Consider the following 18,350-nt stretch of genomic DNA (forward strand, 5'->3'; position numbering starts at 1 on the left):
AGATCCTGGCTTACAGGCCATCAGGTTTCGCTTGATTTGCAACGTGGCCGTTCTTCAACATGTATTAAAGATCATGTTTAATCACTGTTGTGAGGCCCCAAAGCTATTAGGAACACTTTGTCCTGAATTCCCCGCAATTTGACAACAACAGTGAGCTGCTGTCACGTTTTTCTAAATACCATTCACGTAAACAGGGACCTCCTGCACTGCGAGTTTGCTGTAAAGGTGTCTGCATCCATGATGTTGACCTCTACAGAGCTAAAAAGAGAGAAGAAGAAAATGTGTGGGACAGAGGGAAAGGGTGGAAGTTGGAGAGAGCTGATTGGCCGCTATAATACCATGGATAAGTAGATAATTTCAGCTAAGCCTAGCTTATCTCCCCTTTAGATCAGAAAATAAATACGTCATCACATTACAATCCAGGATCTCAGTCAATCGGAAAATATGTATTTTATACAAATGAATCCTTGCTTGTTTGCGGACGCCGGGGTTAGCCCTGTGGGGCCACAAGGTGATGGATGGTTTTAAAAGATTTACTACATCATATGCTATATTCATACTTCAAAGGATTAACAGAGGACAGGGGTTAGTGCCGATAAACCTGGAGGCTATAGAAAGAAGTAACGCTGCCTTATAGGTCAATAAGTGGAGTTATAAATAAAACAATATATACTGAAGAGTTTTATAATCTAGTGTTTAGGATTACACTGTAAACCCAGATTTATTTTTCACAAAGTACAAGGCAAATATGTAGCATGTGATTTTCTTCTCCATCTTCTTCTGCTTTCATTGTCGAAGCCTTGTTGACGTCTGGTTCAATCAACAAAAGGAAATATAATCTCCCCGCATCTTTATAAGGCAGTTGCCGGGGTTTATTGAAATAGAAATGTGAAATGCATGTATTTTCCACCTGAGAGGGTTTCCTGCTGGGGTGACAATGTGACACGTGATCAAAATCGTTTGCATCAATGACGGCAGATGAAATGCAAACACAATCAAATCAGCCCGGCCCATACGGCAATCCTTCGCTCAAATGCCAATCTCCCTTCTCCTTATCATGTGTCTGATGAGAAATCATAGAGTGGGAGAATCCCCTAATCTATGCAAACACTCTGTCGGCATTGATTTGCTCGGAGGGGATACGTCTTTATTAGGACTCGCCAGACGCCTCCGTTTCTCCTGTTCTAGAAAGGATGACCTGGGGAAAGACAAAGCCGGCCGGAGCTTTAGAAGCAGTCACAGCCATAACAATTGAGATAAGTTACTGAGGACAGGTAATGAGAACCGATAGACTCGAGGATGGATCGATATCGGACATTGATACCAGGAGAGGAAGGACAAATTGCGACATCTTTTTTCCTTTTCCATGTTGAGCCCTGTATGTAGGCATACGAGTGTGTGTGTGTGTGTGTGTGTGTGTGCGTTGGTGGTGGAGGGCGGGGTTACAGAATACAAAGGGGTGTCAGTAACTAACTGTAACCGAACAGTGCACACACAGTCAGCTGGAGCGGCTCCTTTGTCTTTCCTGCACTGAATCAGTTTCAATAAACAGACCTGTCTGATGAGGGCGGAGGTCACGTCCGCTGGAGATGGTTATCCACATGTCCTCCTGAGCCCCGAATACTGAGCAGTCTGACGGAAACATGTCTGCATTTCAGACTCGGGTCAGTTATTACCTCAAACCCTTCCAGTTACTTTGACGTTTGTCAGCGTCTGCTGGAAGTGAACATGGATGGAGGTTGATACATATTGACTCTACTGTGCCGGGCCAGACCAGTTTCTGACATTACTTCAACCCGAAAAGGTGAACAGATATTGATGACGGCTTCTGCTCTCTTTTATCAGTTCCTTTTCCCATTTGATACCCTTCAATGATGAAAACATGCACAGAAGGCATATCATATATTTTCATATTATCAAATATTTAGACGTGTGTCTAGTTTAACATTTATCACTGCTTTTCATATTCCGAACTGGATTTTTATTAGATGAAGCATTTTTTTAGTACCATTATTACCATAACCTTCTCTGTATGACATTTAAAGTTTTAATATAGCAGCGAAAACGTATCAGCTAAGTAAAGATATATTGTCTACCTGAGCAGAGAATAAAGTAATCAACGCTCTGTGACTTGTTATCATCCGAGTTGCGCTTTCTCTACAAAGCCGGGGCGGCCTGGTGTGCCTTTCAGTGGATGTGATAGCGCATCCCCAGCTAGCTCAGGGCTCATACAGCTATTTCAGTTGATAATACCACCCCGACCAAAGGCGTTGGCACAGAAGTGTCACACTCATCCTTCAGTTCCCCCTGAGGTAAACACTATTAGCTCTGCCAGCACTGGTACCATGGTTAGCGTTGTGGGTACTGTGGGCACCGTTGTTAGCGCCGTTAGCGCTGTGGGCCGTGGGCACCCTTGTTAGCGCCGTTAGCGCTGTGGGTACTGTTATTCTTCACGTGCTTCTCCGAATGTCGCATCGATCTCCTTTAACAAGATTATAAGCAGGAATTGCTAATTCTATTTTGAATGCAGAAGGACTCATCTTGTTCACATGATTTTGTAGCAAGAAGAGGACAATATGTATAATATTGTCTTTCGAAGTATCTTAGGTTGCTGTATTTATATATGTTGTTACATAGTTACAAAACATAAACATACATATCTACTTTTGTTTAATCCAGTAAATTAAATACAACAAACAAATCAAAAACATTAAAGCAGAATATTGCCATAAAGCTTTTTTGAGCCTGGTACACCCACAGATATCAAAGGCGACCTCGGCATAAACAATATGGTGGACAAATGTATACTTTCTTACAGTATATCATCAAATTGTTCTGCCATATTTGTATAAATGAGAATGTACCACTTTTACTTTTTACCTCGGCTAAATGAAAACGTATCGTGCTCCATGCCATCATGTGACTCATCTTTATCTTTGATAGTGTAAGCATCTTGAAGTAGGGAAGAGATGTTCTGCACGCTGCTCCATCTGCCATTACTGTAAATTTGGTCATTGCAGCAGAAACTGGGTGCTCCCTCTTAAGGCTCCTGCTGTATTTTAGAGTCTCAATGTATTCGTCTCGGTTATTGTTTCGTATCGGTCCTAGTCAGTTTATATGGTTTTTGACAGCTCTTGGGTTGATTTAAGGTCTTTTTCATGATTGTATTCAAAATAAATTAATCATGATTTTGTAATTGCATTTCTAATTAATTCAGATTTTCTTGCATACTTTTCGTTCTATCTTATATCATTTATTTTCATTTTTCAGTCTGAAAATTTAGATTTTTAATCTTAATGAGGCTTTTCTGATTAATTAAAAGATTACAAATGAAATAAATACTCTAACACTTATTAGAGCCTGACACGTTTACATTACGGTTATATAGCAACTCTGTTAGTTAATAACATCCTGCAGCTTCAGGGTTTGTGAAACCTTTCCAAAAACAATTCGAAAAACTCAGCCGTGCTGAAGCCAACAGCAGGTTTTCTTTGTTTTGATGTTTGCATTTCTGTGCGATTGCTCACATATACCAACAGTATTTTTGATAGATCAGACGTCTGCCTCTTTACGCCCAATCACACCGTGTGCTTCACTGTCGATAGGCCACTCATCCATCAGCGTGAAAAAAGATCGCCATGTTAAACAAAGAAGAGCAGAGACAATGTGAAAACTATCCCCTCTTGACTCGATGTGATATTTCTATTATTTGTTTACTATTAAAATTTAGTGCATCAACTCAAATCAACAGCTCAACCTTAATTTACACGATTTACACAGTTTGATCACACCGGTCAATGCAGAGTGTTTTCTTGCTTGGTCACATGGGTACAAAGCATGAACATCTTTGTCTGTTTTAATGGAGGGAAGAAGCACGGGTGCTGCTAAGTGGAGAGCACTCAGACAGGTAGGACACGTCTCCCCGTCTCTTTCGGAGTGATGGGCTATTTTGAGAAGGTGATTTTCCACTGCTACACGAGAAATTGTCAATCAATTTTTGTCAACTTGGGTAAGTCTCCAAACTCCTCGGTCCTCCTCCCCTGAGGCGTGATGTTGATATCGGGCAGCGTTCTGGTGTGACAGAAGTCCAGGTTGCTTGGCAACAGGTACAAGTTTAGAGTCCGGTGTGACTGTGACGACCAGGGTGAGAGAACAGCCTGACAAGCCCGTCACACACACACACACACACACACACACACACACACACACACACACACACACACACACACACACACAGCTGTATCACAGTTGGATGTGTGCCCCTCACGTGTTTCTTGTAGGAAGGGGGATTAGAGGGAGCCAACAGTAAACTCTTCAGGGCAGCGCTGACATTAAACAGCACAAGTGTTTGAGAGATCGATGTGGGTACCTTGGAGCGGCCATCATTCTGGAGAACCACTTGTCCTTCATAGCTGCACAGCCCCACATATATGACACATCCATCATCAAAGGCCACAAAGTGATGTGGAGAGCTGCGAGGAGGCCTTGGATACTTCACAGGGTTTCCAAAGACGGAGCCCCTCGCTGCCGTAGGGGTCTGAGGCACCCGGCACGATAGATTTGTTGCATAGACAAATAAATGCTGACTATAGCAGCTCATAACCACATGGCAAATGGTCCATCATCATTAAACGTTGGCACATTAACGTAATGTGATGGTCCTATAAACTTGGCACTTTATGGGGCATGGCGTGTTGTATACTGGAAAAACACAATGCATGTCGTCGTATCAAAGTTGGGGAGCCGAGTCCACAGTTGTCACCAGCCACAAATAACACAGAGATAATACAAACAGTGGGCTTCCATGCACCTCAATAAAGAGGTCATTCAGGGGAAAGTCGGTTGTGTGGGCAATCAGAGATGCTGAACAGAGTTTCTGCTGCAGGTCAGTAATCACAGTTCTCCCTGACACCCGAGACGCTGCCTATTTTCTTTTTCTTTTGATTGTGTGTCTCTATGGAGCAGACAGTAGACAGTAGAGAGAGAGAGAGAGAGAGAGAGAGAGAGAGAGAGAGAGAGAGAGAGAGAGAGAGAGAGACTTCCCCTCACAGTGAAAGTGTTTCTGAATAAAAAAAGACGTTATGTTCAGCAGTGAAAACAGACCGAGTTTAGACTTCTTTTAATTTCAGTTTCTGTCAGACTTTGGATCCTTTGTAATAGAGAGGGGGCATCACTCTGTGGGTTATTGTACATGCACATAAAGATTAAGACTATTAGAAACCCGGTCCCTGGGGAAACTAGATCTCTAAAACCCTGATAAGATTACATTGTTTATGAAAACCGCTTACTGGAGGAATTATTTACTTCTCCTGTATGTCACAGCTTGCAGAGGCTTTTCATTGACACTTGGCTTTACACTTGCGGCTTGTAGATTTTTGACTAATTATCAGAGTCACTAGTTAAAAAGCCTTTTTGCTCCTAGAAGGATTGTTGATATTGGCAACACGTTTAATTTCTATCACTTCCCTCAACAACAGAAAATCTGTGAAAATAACTGTTAATGAAACAACACAAGTGGGAAGATAACGTTGGTAATTGTTCAAATTTGATCAGTGTTGACTCACTGACAATTCCTTCTAAATGATCCACAAGTGCTCCCTTATGTGTTCCTTTTTTATTCACAAAACAGGAGCTACAATTAACTCTTAATACTCTTTTTTGGCATTATAAACCACAGCCGGATTTCAAAATAACTCTGGCATTCAAGACTGTGCCTAATACTCAAAAACAAATCCACAAATGGAAATGCAGCCTCATTTTCCTGTCTTTCAACTTCAGTTCTGTGTGGTACCGAAGCGGTTTCTTTGTACAACTGAAGTTCAAATCACTCACCACGCCTCGCGCATGCCGTCTGAACCTTTTAAAAATCATATATTTTGGTCATTAGATTAAAATGAGAGCACGCACACCAATCAACGTTTTAGTGCAGGATAATATTTGTTCTGAAATTCTCACCTACAAAAAAGTGTCAGATTGAAACGACACTTAGAGTTAGTTCGCCCCATGACATGCCTACATTACATTGGAAAGTGTGCGTCATGTCTTTTTGTGTCGTTCTCAGTTGTTGTGTCTATTTTGTTCTTCATGCACGTGTTTGTTCTGTTGGGCTACAAATCAGAGAACATTTGCATATGTGCCTGCGTTCCCGTCATTTGCACGTTTCTCGTTCCCAATCAGTTGTCAGACTGTGAATGGGTGGTTTGAATTCGCAGATCGCTGCTGAATCACACCACATCAGTGTCATGCATGTTTGTGACACTGATGGCGGAGGCGGGGGACCGCAGCACAACAGAGAGGAAAACAAACAGGTCTCCAAGGTGATAGCGGAGATTTCTGAGACAGAACCCAATGTGCTTATTATGAGACTGGCAGGCTAAATAGGCTGCAGGACGAGCCAAGAGCCGGATGGAGCACAGTAATCACTGGAAAATTGCACAAACCTTAGTTTCGGATGCAAACACTTTGCATAATGTATCTATGAAGTTGCACATGTCACCCAGCCAAAAACAGGTAAAAACTCATCTCAGTTGAAAAGATGCTCACAGAAAGCTCAATTTGACCAAAACATGTAATGGAAATAAATCCTTTGGATGGGAAACCGGCAGTAAGTGTTGCATGTACCTGTGGCGGGGTCGACCGTCCGCTCAATCAAGTGGTCGTCCTGATGAACCCACTCGCCGTTGCACTTGAAGTAGATCTGCGTGGCCGGGGTGGAGCGGCATTTCAGCGTCACTGGCTTGTTCTTCACGATAAACTCGTCCTCCGGCTCCACCAGGAAGTGAGGTAACAGGTCCGAGAAGGCGGCGGGAAGCGTCGCCGTGGCGTGCTCGGACCCTTCAAAAGACAAGAAAAAGAAGGGATTTTAGAGGGACGCCAAACTGAAACACTGTCAAGATCTCAAGTTGCAGCAGACGTCAAATATCTAATGCAGGCACTCAGCGTCCTTGGTGAATCACAACTCATACATATGGATATGAGAGAGGCTCAAAAAGACAGAGACAGATGGACAGACAGAGTGAAAGAGAGACTGCATGGAAAAGAGTTGGCAGTGACAGAGCTTGGCCTTGTGCGTGCTCTTGGCTGGGTCAGTGGGGGTAGCGGAGTCCAGGTCTTTACTTCAGCTCTTAATCACGGCCCTTTAACATCACTGATGGACTGGCGGCCATAAATCCCGTCTTAGCGACTGGGCCACTTCACACAGTGTTATACGGCGCTTCAACCAGGACTCTAACTCTGGCCACATTAAGCAAGACAGGACAAGAGGCCGGAGAGGTTAAAGATGACCGACGGCCAGACAGACAGTTATCTTTTTTCAAAACGCTCCCTATGTACAGTAGTCACAAGAAGAAGAAGAAGAAGAAGAAGAAGAAAGAAACATCTCTCCCGAGCTAAAATGCAGACGCTGTCCTTCAGGGGGACAATGCTGCGATTTACAGTAAACCTTTACGCTCGCTGCAATATGCTCCGACACAAACGCTGAACGACACAACGGAGCCCACAGCGCACACGTCCTTTCCTCCACGAACACGGCTCCTCTCTCTAAACATATTGGCTTTGCGAGAGGGATCGCGAGAGGACACGGAACGGAGTGGAAAGAGGAAAATAACCTCTTTACGACACCGACACTCAGGGGAGACCAGTAAATCCCAAAATAAAACTCTTTTAAAAGAGGGGTAATATTAATTTACAGCCCTGAATCCAATATGGCTGACAGATCAGGCATTAACAACCTTCTCCATCACTCCCTGTGCAGCAGGACAGGACGGTAGTCCACATCTCTCATAATGAAACGGCAACACTCGCGCTGACCTTTCTCTCCTCTCATCCTCTCCTCCCTCGGCCAGCCTTCGTTCATCCTTGCAGTTTGCTGATGCCCGGGTCCTGGATAATATCACGTTGCGTCATAAACACCAATCTTTGGATAAAGACATTATCCGCCGGTTCCTCCCCCACTGCACATTATATTAATGTCTCTCTTCTTCTCCTATTTTTCTTTTACCCCTGTGTGCTGAGTTGCTAATTCATCAGGATGAGATAGTGAAGCATGCCACTGCTGCTGCCACTGAACCCCATTAATGTTTCGTGTACATGTTTAACTCTTAATGAAAACTAAATGTTCTGTGTCCAATGAACGACATACATCACTTGCTGACACTTCTCCCTTTTTCCAATCACATTTGCTTTTTGCAACACATTTGCAGGGAAGAAAATGTCATTAGTATGGCAGCTCCCTATTCAGGACCACATTATTTACTATGTATGCAGTCTGTGTTTCTTGTCTCGCGGTGTGGCGAAAAAGGCCACAGTTCATCATGAATGGTGAGTATAATTGCTCTAACGGAGAGCCAAAACTTTGCTAATAAACAGCGTGGGACCAGTAGGTCAGGTTGTTTGAAAGTGTGTTGGTCCTAATGACGGCGGCTTCTTCTAATGGGCCGGCATCCAGCTTTGTGACCACAGCCATTAGCCGGCCGGGCTGACCCTCTGTACTCCCCGCAGACACAAGACGACAGATCACTAAAACAGTGGGCGAGACTCGCCTCACACCTGCCAGGTTAATCATCTCATAGAGGACAGATGATGTTGAAACGGAGAGCGAAACAAAAGCCACCTGAGACGCCGACGAGTCGTGAGAACGGCTTGATGGGCTCCTGATACTGTTAACTCGCCGCTGGCGGCTCATTTGCAGGGGTCACGTTCAACACGATCTCTCAACTTTTGATGATGTTTGTGTGTGTGTGTGTGTGTGTGTGTGTGTTTGTGTGTGTCGCAAAAGGGGGTCGAGGTTAGTCTTCCATTTTAGTACATGCACTTCAGGTTAATGAGGTTAAACACATCATTTCTTTTCGTGAAGTAAATTGTCATTTTATGGGAGGGCATTCTAGTCACGCACTGCTTTATATCAAACCCTTAATGGAGGGCTGATGCGTAGTAAATTGGCTTGGATTATTGTCACGACACAATGTACTTCAAAGTCAGCGTGCGCGCTCACACACACACATACATACGCACCGGGAGTATCAGCCACTTAACAGAGTTGTTGCGGGTCAATGCACAAATCAAATAGACATACAGCAGCACTATGGGCCCTGCATTAGATTCCGCCGAATGCGATTGGCCAAAGCCTCCATTAATTGCCATTGTCCATTGCCAGATTACACACACAAACATCACACACAGGATACTAAATGTCTCCCTTGCTGATCATTCGGCCAATGAAGATGATTGAATGGATGCATTATGCTGAAGGGGTTGCGAGGGCCCAGTAACATTTACATGACCATCAAACATTATTATAAAGAAATAATCCAGAGGAATCGTTCAGATTCTTGTACTTTTTAAAAGAAACGCATCAGGTTGTGACCCGATATTTGTCTGCAGCTGCTATTCTCTCGAGAGACGATTCATTATCATTCAACTGACCTAAAACACACGCACATGCACAAATTCACACACACACACACACACACACACACACACACACACAACAAGGGTGCACCAGCTGTCAGTGTGCTGAGCCGTGATGTCCAGGGCAGATTTCCTGCAGCTCACAGACCCCATGTCTCATGTGTCCAGCTGACCACATCATCTCCCCAAAATCAGGGATGGAGCACGTCCACCGTAGGACGTGCAGTCGGAGACACTCAAAATATACATTTATAATGGAAATACATAATAAAATAAAAGTTCTAATCGAGAAAAAAAAAGTGCTATTCCTGTAACCAATGTAATCGTATATGCACACACCACTGCGTTTAAAAATAACAAGCAGGATTAGATTATGCAGCTTTGTAAAAGTCTTTTGTTACTGTCTATCTTCAATATTTTTATAATGATTTTTACTTTCATGTCACCTATTGTATCACTTCCCAGGAGTATGCATCTTGAATCTTATTTTGAAATACGTATCCTCTGCTCGTGTCAGCGTGCCCCATACTGTCGACTTGTGTTATCACCTTTGTAAAATAAGCATATATTTTTTAATTTCACTTCTCGTTATCTACTTGGAGAACAGAATTGCTGAAAGCACCACAGCATGAGGATGTCAGCAGGGGGGGGGAAACCATTGCTAGAAAGACTATAACCCTCTTTTGTGCTTTGTGTTCCTCCCTCGTGGCACCAACACATCGTGCCCTTTGGAGCCAATTACAATTTTTTTTTTTTTTTTTTTTTTTTACAACGTCATGTCCCCGAAGAAAAGCATCATTGAGCAATCACTGGGCATAATTTACATCACAGTGATGAACAGCAGCTATAACAAGTGTTTTACGACCCCATCAGCACCTTACAATGTCCTCCGAAATGAATTCAATTAAAATCACTATCCAGAATATTAAACCATTTCATGTTTAGCCGCCATTAACAACAAAGCCCAGATCAAATTTGTCACAACCACTCAGTTGGTTGCCATTTTTCTTCGGAGTGCTTCAGTTTGCTAAAGTAGCTTTCTGGATGCTTTTATACCATTAGGTATCTTTATTTGATGATGACTCTAAATATAATGTATGTATATTGGGTTTCTGGGAACAGGAGCGCTGTTTCTTTGGTTACTTTCGATAAGCCTCGAACAACATTACCATTGGCAGTGATCAAACACAGGCAAAGAAGCAGAAACAGAAGGAATAAGGGGTAAAAAAAAAAAAGAAAAAAACTCCGTCCACCATCATATATAATCTGGAGCATGGCTGACTGATGTATGGTTGTCCCTCGATGACAAATATTTACTCCTCCACATGTCTGTGATTCAGAATACATTTTTCAATGAGACAACCATGCTTCAACAAGCACTCCTTCAACCACACACACACTCTGTCAAACACACACACGCTCCTTTAAATTGTACAGGCGCACACACATTTGTGGAGCTGATAAACACACACACACACACACACACACACACACACACACACACACACACACACACGAAGCTCAGAAAAGCACGTACGCAAAATATAGACCACGCGCATGCAAAAAAAAAAGAGGGGAAAAATCTGCTCAACAACAGCTTTGTCTTTCTACTGATCAATGAGAGACGCAGAATTATGCATGAATAACGAAAATGCAGGTTTACAAAGAAGTGTTCAAACACCAACAAATTCAGATGCCATCCAATATCCATGTCTATTAAGGTTGGGCCGGAAAACAATCAATCGCTGGCAGTAAAATAAACATGTCGGGGAGAAGACACCCGTGGCCGCTCGGACTTCATCGCATCACGTCTGCATCGCTGATGAAGGAGGCAGGGAGACTTAAGAGTAGAAGAAAACATCGGGGCTGAAGGACAGAAGGAGCAGTGGGGGCTGGGAGAACCGGGCTGAATAAGTACATGCCATGCATGACATTATTACAATCTTCCCCTATTTAAATGAATAGAAAATTGGTTGCTAAGCATCCATATTGATGCAGGGCTGTATATCTGTGTGCATATATTAAGTCAGGACGCTAACAACACGTTGGCCACACCGCTCCCTGGCGAGAATATTTCCATGAGGGATGCGTTTTCTGAAGCTGGGGGTCACATCATCAACTTTGAGAATTGCCATCAAAAGCCGGCCACATAAATCATCTCTACTCGAACTGGCAGCACTTTGAATGATTAAATGCAGGTTTTTTTGAGTGATGTTGTTCAACAAAAGGAAAAAAAGTGAGAGCTGTTAGTTGTGTAAATACGGTGCATAGCAACACCATTAATGAGCCTTACACCTTTGAACAGGAGCTTACACATCTGCTTATTCCGGTTTGTTGAATGTTATTTATTCATTTTCCCTGTCATCTATTTGAAGCAACGCCTCAGCAGGGGGGTCCAAGCAGGGAAGAAACTTTGTACCGTGTACCTTTGCCACCAGCGCTGACACTCCCCGACACCTTCGCTTGCCTTTCAAGGCGAGACGTCGTCTTTAAAAGGCACATTTTGCCTTGAAACCTATGAGACCATTTTTAAGCTCCTGTCAACGTAAAAGAGCTGACATTTTTGAGAACTGTGGTTAAGTGACAGAGGCGGCCCGTGTGCGAGTCTGTTGCAAATGTGCACGGTTGTGCAAATGTGTGGGAAATGGATGTGATGTTTAACGAGATCCGCAGCTGGGAGCCGGAATTTGTGTACATAACAGCAACAACCAGAAGCGTTTATCTTTCGCAGTACGAAACGCTGTGGGGTCGACTCAGAAACCGCGTTTCTATTCTTAGAAGGATCATTAACACTGTGTGGACCAAGAGTCTCCAGATCCGTAGAAATATTCATATTCATCAGTCAAGTGCGACAGCTGATCCTTTGTTGCCCTCCACTTCCAGATGTTTGCCAAGCCAGCTTCATGGCTAACTCCGCCTCCCGAACAATATGTTTCCCAAAGCAGTGGTTTAATCACTGGCTGCGACTCTGTGTCCTGCACTGCATAATTCAGTGACTACGCTGGCTTAGGTATTTACTCCAGTTACGCTGTCCTCTTTCATTACACATTTTAGGACATTTCTAATTAACTATGAGAGTATTTAGCCGCTTTATGTGGAAATAAACTTTTGATCGTGGCCTTTATTAAATATCATCACCTCAAGAGACGAAGAGCTTAGTTTTAGGTGAAAAAAACGCATATTTTAAACCCAGAGCATGACTAAGATCCAGCTGCATTATCGGTTGGAAAAGTGCTCCCCTTTGGCCGCCAGCGTCTAAATAATGTCTCATTCAAAACAGCAAAATGGCAGATGACAAATCATTTATGCACCTCCATAACCATCTCCGCTTTGAAAAGTTTGAGTTTAGCTATTCAATGTTGTGTGTTTGAGCTCACTTCAGCCAAGCAAAAATATTCTAGTGACAAAATAAACAGGAAAAGCAAACATCCCTCTGCAAAAGTTGAATGAATCAAGGGGCTACGGAACAGTTTGAGACATTCACAAAGCACAGGAAAGCCTGAGCAGAAATGAAAGACACATTTTGGAGGTACATTCAAAATGCCTTGCTGTGGCAAAACTCGGGACGTAAATGCCTCCGATTCTTCAAAGCTTCACCTGTTTGGTGGTTCAGTGCATGTTTTTTTCCAAAAGAGTCACACAGATTTAAACCCATTTTGACTTAATAACTTCACACAATCCTCACAAGGAACGCCAGGCAACCTGAGCTGCCAGGAGGGACCCACGTCTTTGCCATCCAGGACACGCACACGCTCATGGATTTGTCGGCCCCTCGCGCTTTGCCGGATACGAGGTTATCCAGACAGCAAGTTGATTACAGATCTCAACGCCGGCATGGGAAGAAAGGCGGGGCAGACGGGGAAAAGAGGAATTCTTAAATCTTTGAAATGGATGTAAGGAAATAATAGGCGGATGGAGGAGAGGAAAAGACAAGAGACAATTTAGATTACCAAGTTAATCCTTTAATTACCGGATATGCCTCGAGCTAAAATGAGGTTTCACACACTGCATTTTACAATTCGAAAGTGCAGCAAGTGAGACAGACTGCCACGATGATCAAGAGCCATAAACCTTGAAATGATGGAATGTCACTATCCCTGGTAATCTATATTGTTTACAATGCAGGAAAAAAAACTGAACAAACCACAATTGTTACTTGGAGAGCTTTGCAATTAGATAAAGCAGGTTCTCTTTCAGCTGGCCTAGCGGCGCACAATATGCCAAGCGGCCACACAGACAACACAAAATAAATAAATAAAAAAAATGCTTCAATTTGGCCACATGACAAACCAGCAGAGTGTGTAACTGCTGATATCGCCAGAAGTTATTCAGTCTGTTCCAAAGGCTTTTGACACAAACCGTTGTAAACGTGAGGCCCCCTGCGACACTTGTCAACCTGCCTATTCCTTTCTCTTCCTTCTCCTCCTCCTCCTCCTCTGATCATTCCCCCTCCTCCTGGTGAAGATCCGAGTGAAAAGAAATGGGGGATGACTCACGCTCTAATTAGTGTGACGGAGCATGGAGGCTCCTCAGCATCAGACAGAGAATTAGAACACAACACGAAGATACGATCCATAACAAGGCTGAGATAAAGCATCACCTGTTCAACCTTAATTACTCGAACAGTATGCCCGCACCAACGTTACAAATTAACAAACCACCGGCACCGACTGTAGCAGCGTCGGCGCGCTCGCCAACAGTGTAGCGTCAAGATCACATGAACACATGCTTAAGTACAGAGGGGAGATCTCACTGGTTGAGGTGATGAAAGAATGGAGATAAGGCATTCATATCAGGTTTAGACATCTCATGTTATTACCAATGTACATGCGGCCATCTTAGTTAGCGTGCTGATATTGCTAATTAGCATGAAATGCAAAGTATGGTTGAGGTTGATAGGAATGCTGTTTTTTAATTTTTTTTTTATCAATGGTAGGACTAGAAAGAAAAGTCAGAGGACCGCCAAAGACATTAGCATTCATTATCTGGGCACAAGGGACGTCTGTACACAAATCCATGGCAATCCATCCAATGGTAGATATTTCAGTCTGGACCAACCAACACCGCCCTCCTCCAATCAATGCTGCTAGCCTGGCAAAAAAAAAAATGTGTTTGACCCATGAAAATACAAATAGAAATGTTATTTGTCTTTCATTCCCAACATCTTCTATATTCCAGAGACTCACGTAAAATGCTAACTCCCCCCGTCTGTAGCCCATGAATGTGAAGAGAATAATTAGTTACACATGCAGACAATGTGGCATTATCAAAAGACAGGAGAGTGCATCACAATGTCACTCGTTCACAAGTGGCAAAGACTGGGATCCAGAGGCTACGGACGTGAAAGAGAAATATAACAGGGAATTATATAGATAAGTGTGAACCCGACAAGAAATAAAAGACGGAGCTGGTTATCTGATATGACTTCCCCCTGAGAAGCAAACCAAAGCACATCTGAACTTCACGTGTGTTTAGGGTATCAGTCGAAGGCAGAAGTGGCGAGCAGAGGGGGAAAAACTCATTTCAGCCCGAACAGATTTCTGATTATTCTCTCCATTTTTGTTAATTCATTCTTTTACAGCTCCTTCCAGTCCTCCTGACATCACGACTAAAAGCAAAGACACACTTGCGATGGTGATTTAGCAATGCATGAATACAAATCGGTTTTCGAAAAAAAAACAACACATCTTTCATGACTCAAAACACACACCTCCTCCCCCATTTCAGTTTAATCGACCCCAAAAAAAGAAATAGGAATTTGAGTTTTCTTAGCCAATTTAAGGAAGTGAAATTACACTTGAAGCACTAACTTTGGAAATATAATGAAGGCTTGAGTATGTGACAGCACCCACATGGAACATCACACCAGCTAATACAAAAAACACAACAACACACTGATCCGGATAATGTCCTGCTAAAATCCCAGTGACGGCAGCTGGTTCAACAGCTTAGCGTCCTCACTTGAGAATGACTCATGTTTCTTGGCCTTTTATGTGGGCCTTGATAATAACTACTCTAATATGTACATGACTCCTCCCCTCGTCATATATATATATATATATATATATATATATATATATATATATATATATATATATATATATTAAGAGAGAGGTTATTTAACATACTGTACAACCCACGATAATCAAAGTGACCAATGTAAAGTCACTGTTGACGCCAATGACATAAAGAAAAGAAATAAATTGCATAAGAGTTTTATTTATTTTTTAAATAGTAAAAGGATTAGAAGAAAATAGCAGCTCGCCAAGCTATCCCAATAAAAAATAACCTCTCCCTAAAATGGAGCTGATGTTGCTTCTTGTTCTTTTCTCCCAGACAGTCCAATTTCTTTTGTTTTAACAACATTGCGGCTGGTATAAAAGAGGCGAGAGGAAGAGATGGAGCCGCACCTGAGCACAGTGCTTGTTCTGCCTTAACCCTGCAGATCAGATGTAATGTCAGAGGCTTTAAGCTACTTTAGGCTGACGCCTACACAACGTAACTCCCCACACCCTCGACAGGCAACTCTGAACACTTTGAAAAGAACTATTATTTTACATCATCAATTTCCTTTTAAGAGACGTTTAAAACGATTACAAGATGAATAGCATGTCGGTGGGTTTATACAATTTTAATGCAGACAATCTGAGGGGAAATTAGGGGTAATGAGAAATGTGATTGTGATTAGCAGAAGGAGCAATGGAATTTTGTCAGCCACACACTGTTTATTTACTGCTGATGGAAGTAGTATTTAAAGGATAAGCAACGCAATTTTCTCTTATTTGGTTATTGTTAACAAGTCCCTAAAAAGCACAAAGCCAACATATTTCAGCATGAAAGGTGTATGACTTCCTCCTCGTCGCTGTGGAAAGGCCATGATATTATTTACACACAGGTCGCAAACATGAAATGAGATCTTCTACAAAAAAAGCTAGTTTACTAAATCAGCTGCGTACTGCAGTCTTCGGCTAACCGTATTCAAAAAGGATTTCATAGCGTATTTGTTGGGGACTATTTTCAGCTGCGAATTTAATACAAATCTGGTGCGTGTGAGAGTATTTCTGGTCCCAGAATAGTGTATGTGGGATTGACTCAAAATACACAAGCGTTCATATTCATAATAATGAGGGAACATGTCACCCAGTGTCACAGTGTGACTCTTATTATTTTTGGACAACAATGGAGGTCTTCAACATGCAGGGGCGAGTGCCAGGCTTTGGATAAAAAGACTATTTGTTAATAGGATAGATGTATTCTTGGCTTTAGTTTATTTTCCTTTTCATACAATTTGTTAACAAAAGTAAAATTAGGAAATATTACCTCACATCAGTGCAACCAGCAACACCAAAATACTTTATAAAAGATAAACATACAATTAAAGATTTATGTAAAAAAAAAAGAGAGAAAGAAATACATTTAAACAATGCTGCTTTTTATGTTGAGTTATTGATTTTTAATGTCGGAAGCACTTTAATGTTGAACCTGGTCCAGGTGGCTGTCAGGCGCAATACTTCATATGCTGCTGCTATATTTTGTGTTTTAAATATGCTGTGTGAAAAATCTAAATATATGCAAAGTGAGATTCTCTTAATTGGATGGAATGGAAGAGAGTAATGTCTCAAACAATGGAGATACTCAAATACTCGGCACATCAAAACCGCGCTAGCGCTAGAGTGAGATACTTGGTTACTTTGCCCCTCTCTCGGGTGTCTGAGGCAGATAAGCAGCAAACAGGGATCCTCCTCCTGGGCTGTTACAGCGACTGATGATCTTCTGACAGATGATGTGATGAGGTGGGACAGCGCCGCTACGCTGCTAATAACACCTCACCGCCAATAAAGGGCTGAAGACATGCACCATCTGATAACAAGGGAGCTGCTCTCGTTGTACAGAAGGTGCTGCGAATATTAATCTTCATCTCGCTTCTCATTTTCTACTCTGCGCGCTTATCTAATTTGATTTGATATGTTTCAGTGTCACATTTTCAAAACATATATGAAATGAAAAGTGGACCTGTAAATGGTAATTTAGATATGTGATGATAAATTTACACATTTGCCTCCTGCGGCTCAAATGACGATGTCTAAAACATTTTTTTTTCTTCACTTCTGTAGAAAACTCAAATGACGTTTAAAAACTCACACTGAGCTCGTGCAGTGGCAGTTTTTTATATATATATTTTTATATTGAAAATCAAAAAAGGCAGGCTGTAACATTTCCAGTGACAAACAACCCGTGTAAATCAGATGGCGCCGATGCCGCCCACAGTTAGATCTGCTCTACAGACTGTGCTTTCCTGCAAAAAACCACCACAATTGTGTTTCTTTGGACAAGAAGCCGGCCAGTACTCGCATATTGGTTGTAAAGGCTTTCATGACACTGTCAGTACAACAAAGTCATCCACGCACTTGTAACACACGGTCCAAGCTGCAGTGGACTCATCGGATACTGAGGGAAATTGAATTTATGAACGCAATGGTCAGCTTCTTCTTTTCCCCTTAACTTATATCAGACGGGATGCAACCTTAAAGTGCACAATACACAAATTATTCAAGCCGTCCTTGAGATCCTCTCATTGAGACTCCCAGGGCCATTCAATATGTTATTCCCGTGTATAATGAATACTAAAAAAGCATTATGAGGACAAACTGAGAATGTTTGCTTTGTTATTGTAGCATGTTGAGCATAGTGGACTTTTCTCCTGAGTTTAACAATGGCAACAATAGCTGGTCTGAGGTCTTCCTCAGTCCTCCCTTCACAAATCCATAAAGAGCCTTCATATCATGGCCAAGCACTATATTACAGAGACATAAATGGCTTTCACATCCAACCCAATAATGTGCATGAACAATAGCAAAGCAGTAGGTGACTGGCAATAAATATCTGAAAAGAGGCACTTTGCCCCGAGAAAATGTACCAATAGAATTCAAGCTATGAGCCCA

At 42.4% G+C, this 18,350-nt stretch overlaps 1 protein-coding gene across 4 annotated transcripts in view; it reads right to left on the reverse strand.

The window, feature by feature from the left end:
* The window catches only part of unc5a (unc-5 netrin receptor A), a 124,228-nt gene that overhangs the window by 55,832 nt on the left and 50,046 nt on the right, over positions 1-18,350 (reverse strand). For all 4 annotated transcript variants that reach the window (XM_068584838.1, XM_068584830.1, XM_068584821.1 and 1 more), the window contains exon 2: positions 6,622-6,834. In XM_068584838.1, the coding sequence (XP_068440939.1) occupies positions 6,622-6,834 (213 nt within the window). The remainder of the gene's footprint in view (positions 1-6,621; positions 6,835-18,350) is intronic.

This window comes from Clinocottus analis, unplaced genomic scaffold, assembly GCF_023055335.1.
Source record: "Clinocottus analis isolate CAN_PGR_092001 unplaced genomic scaffold, fCliAna1.0.p SCAF_10, whole genome shotgun sequence".
Classification (NCBI taxonomy): Eukaryota; Metazoa; Chordata; class Actinopteri; order Perciformes; family Cottidae; genus Clinocottus; species Clinocottus analis.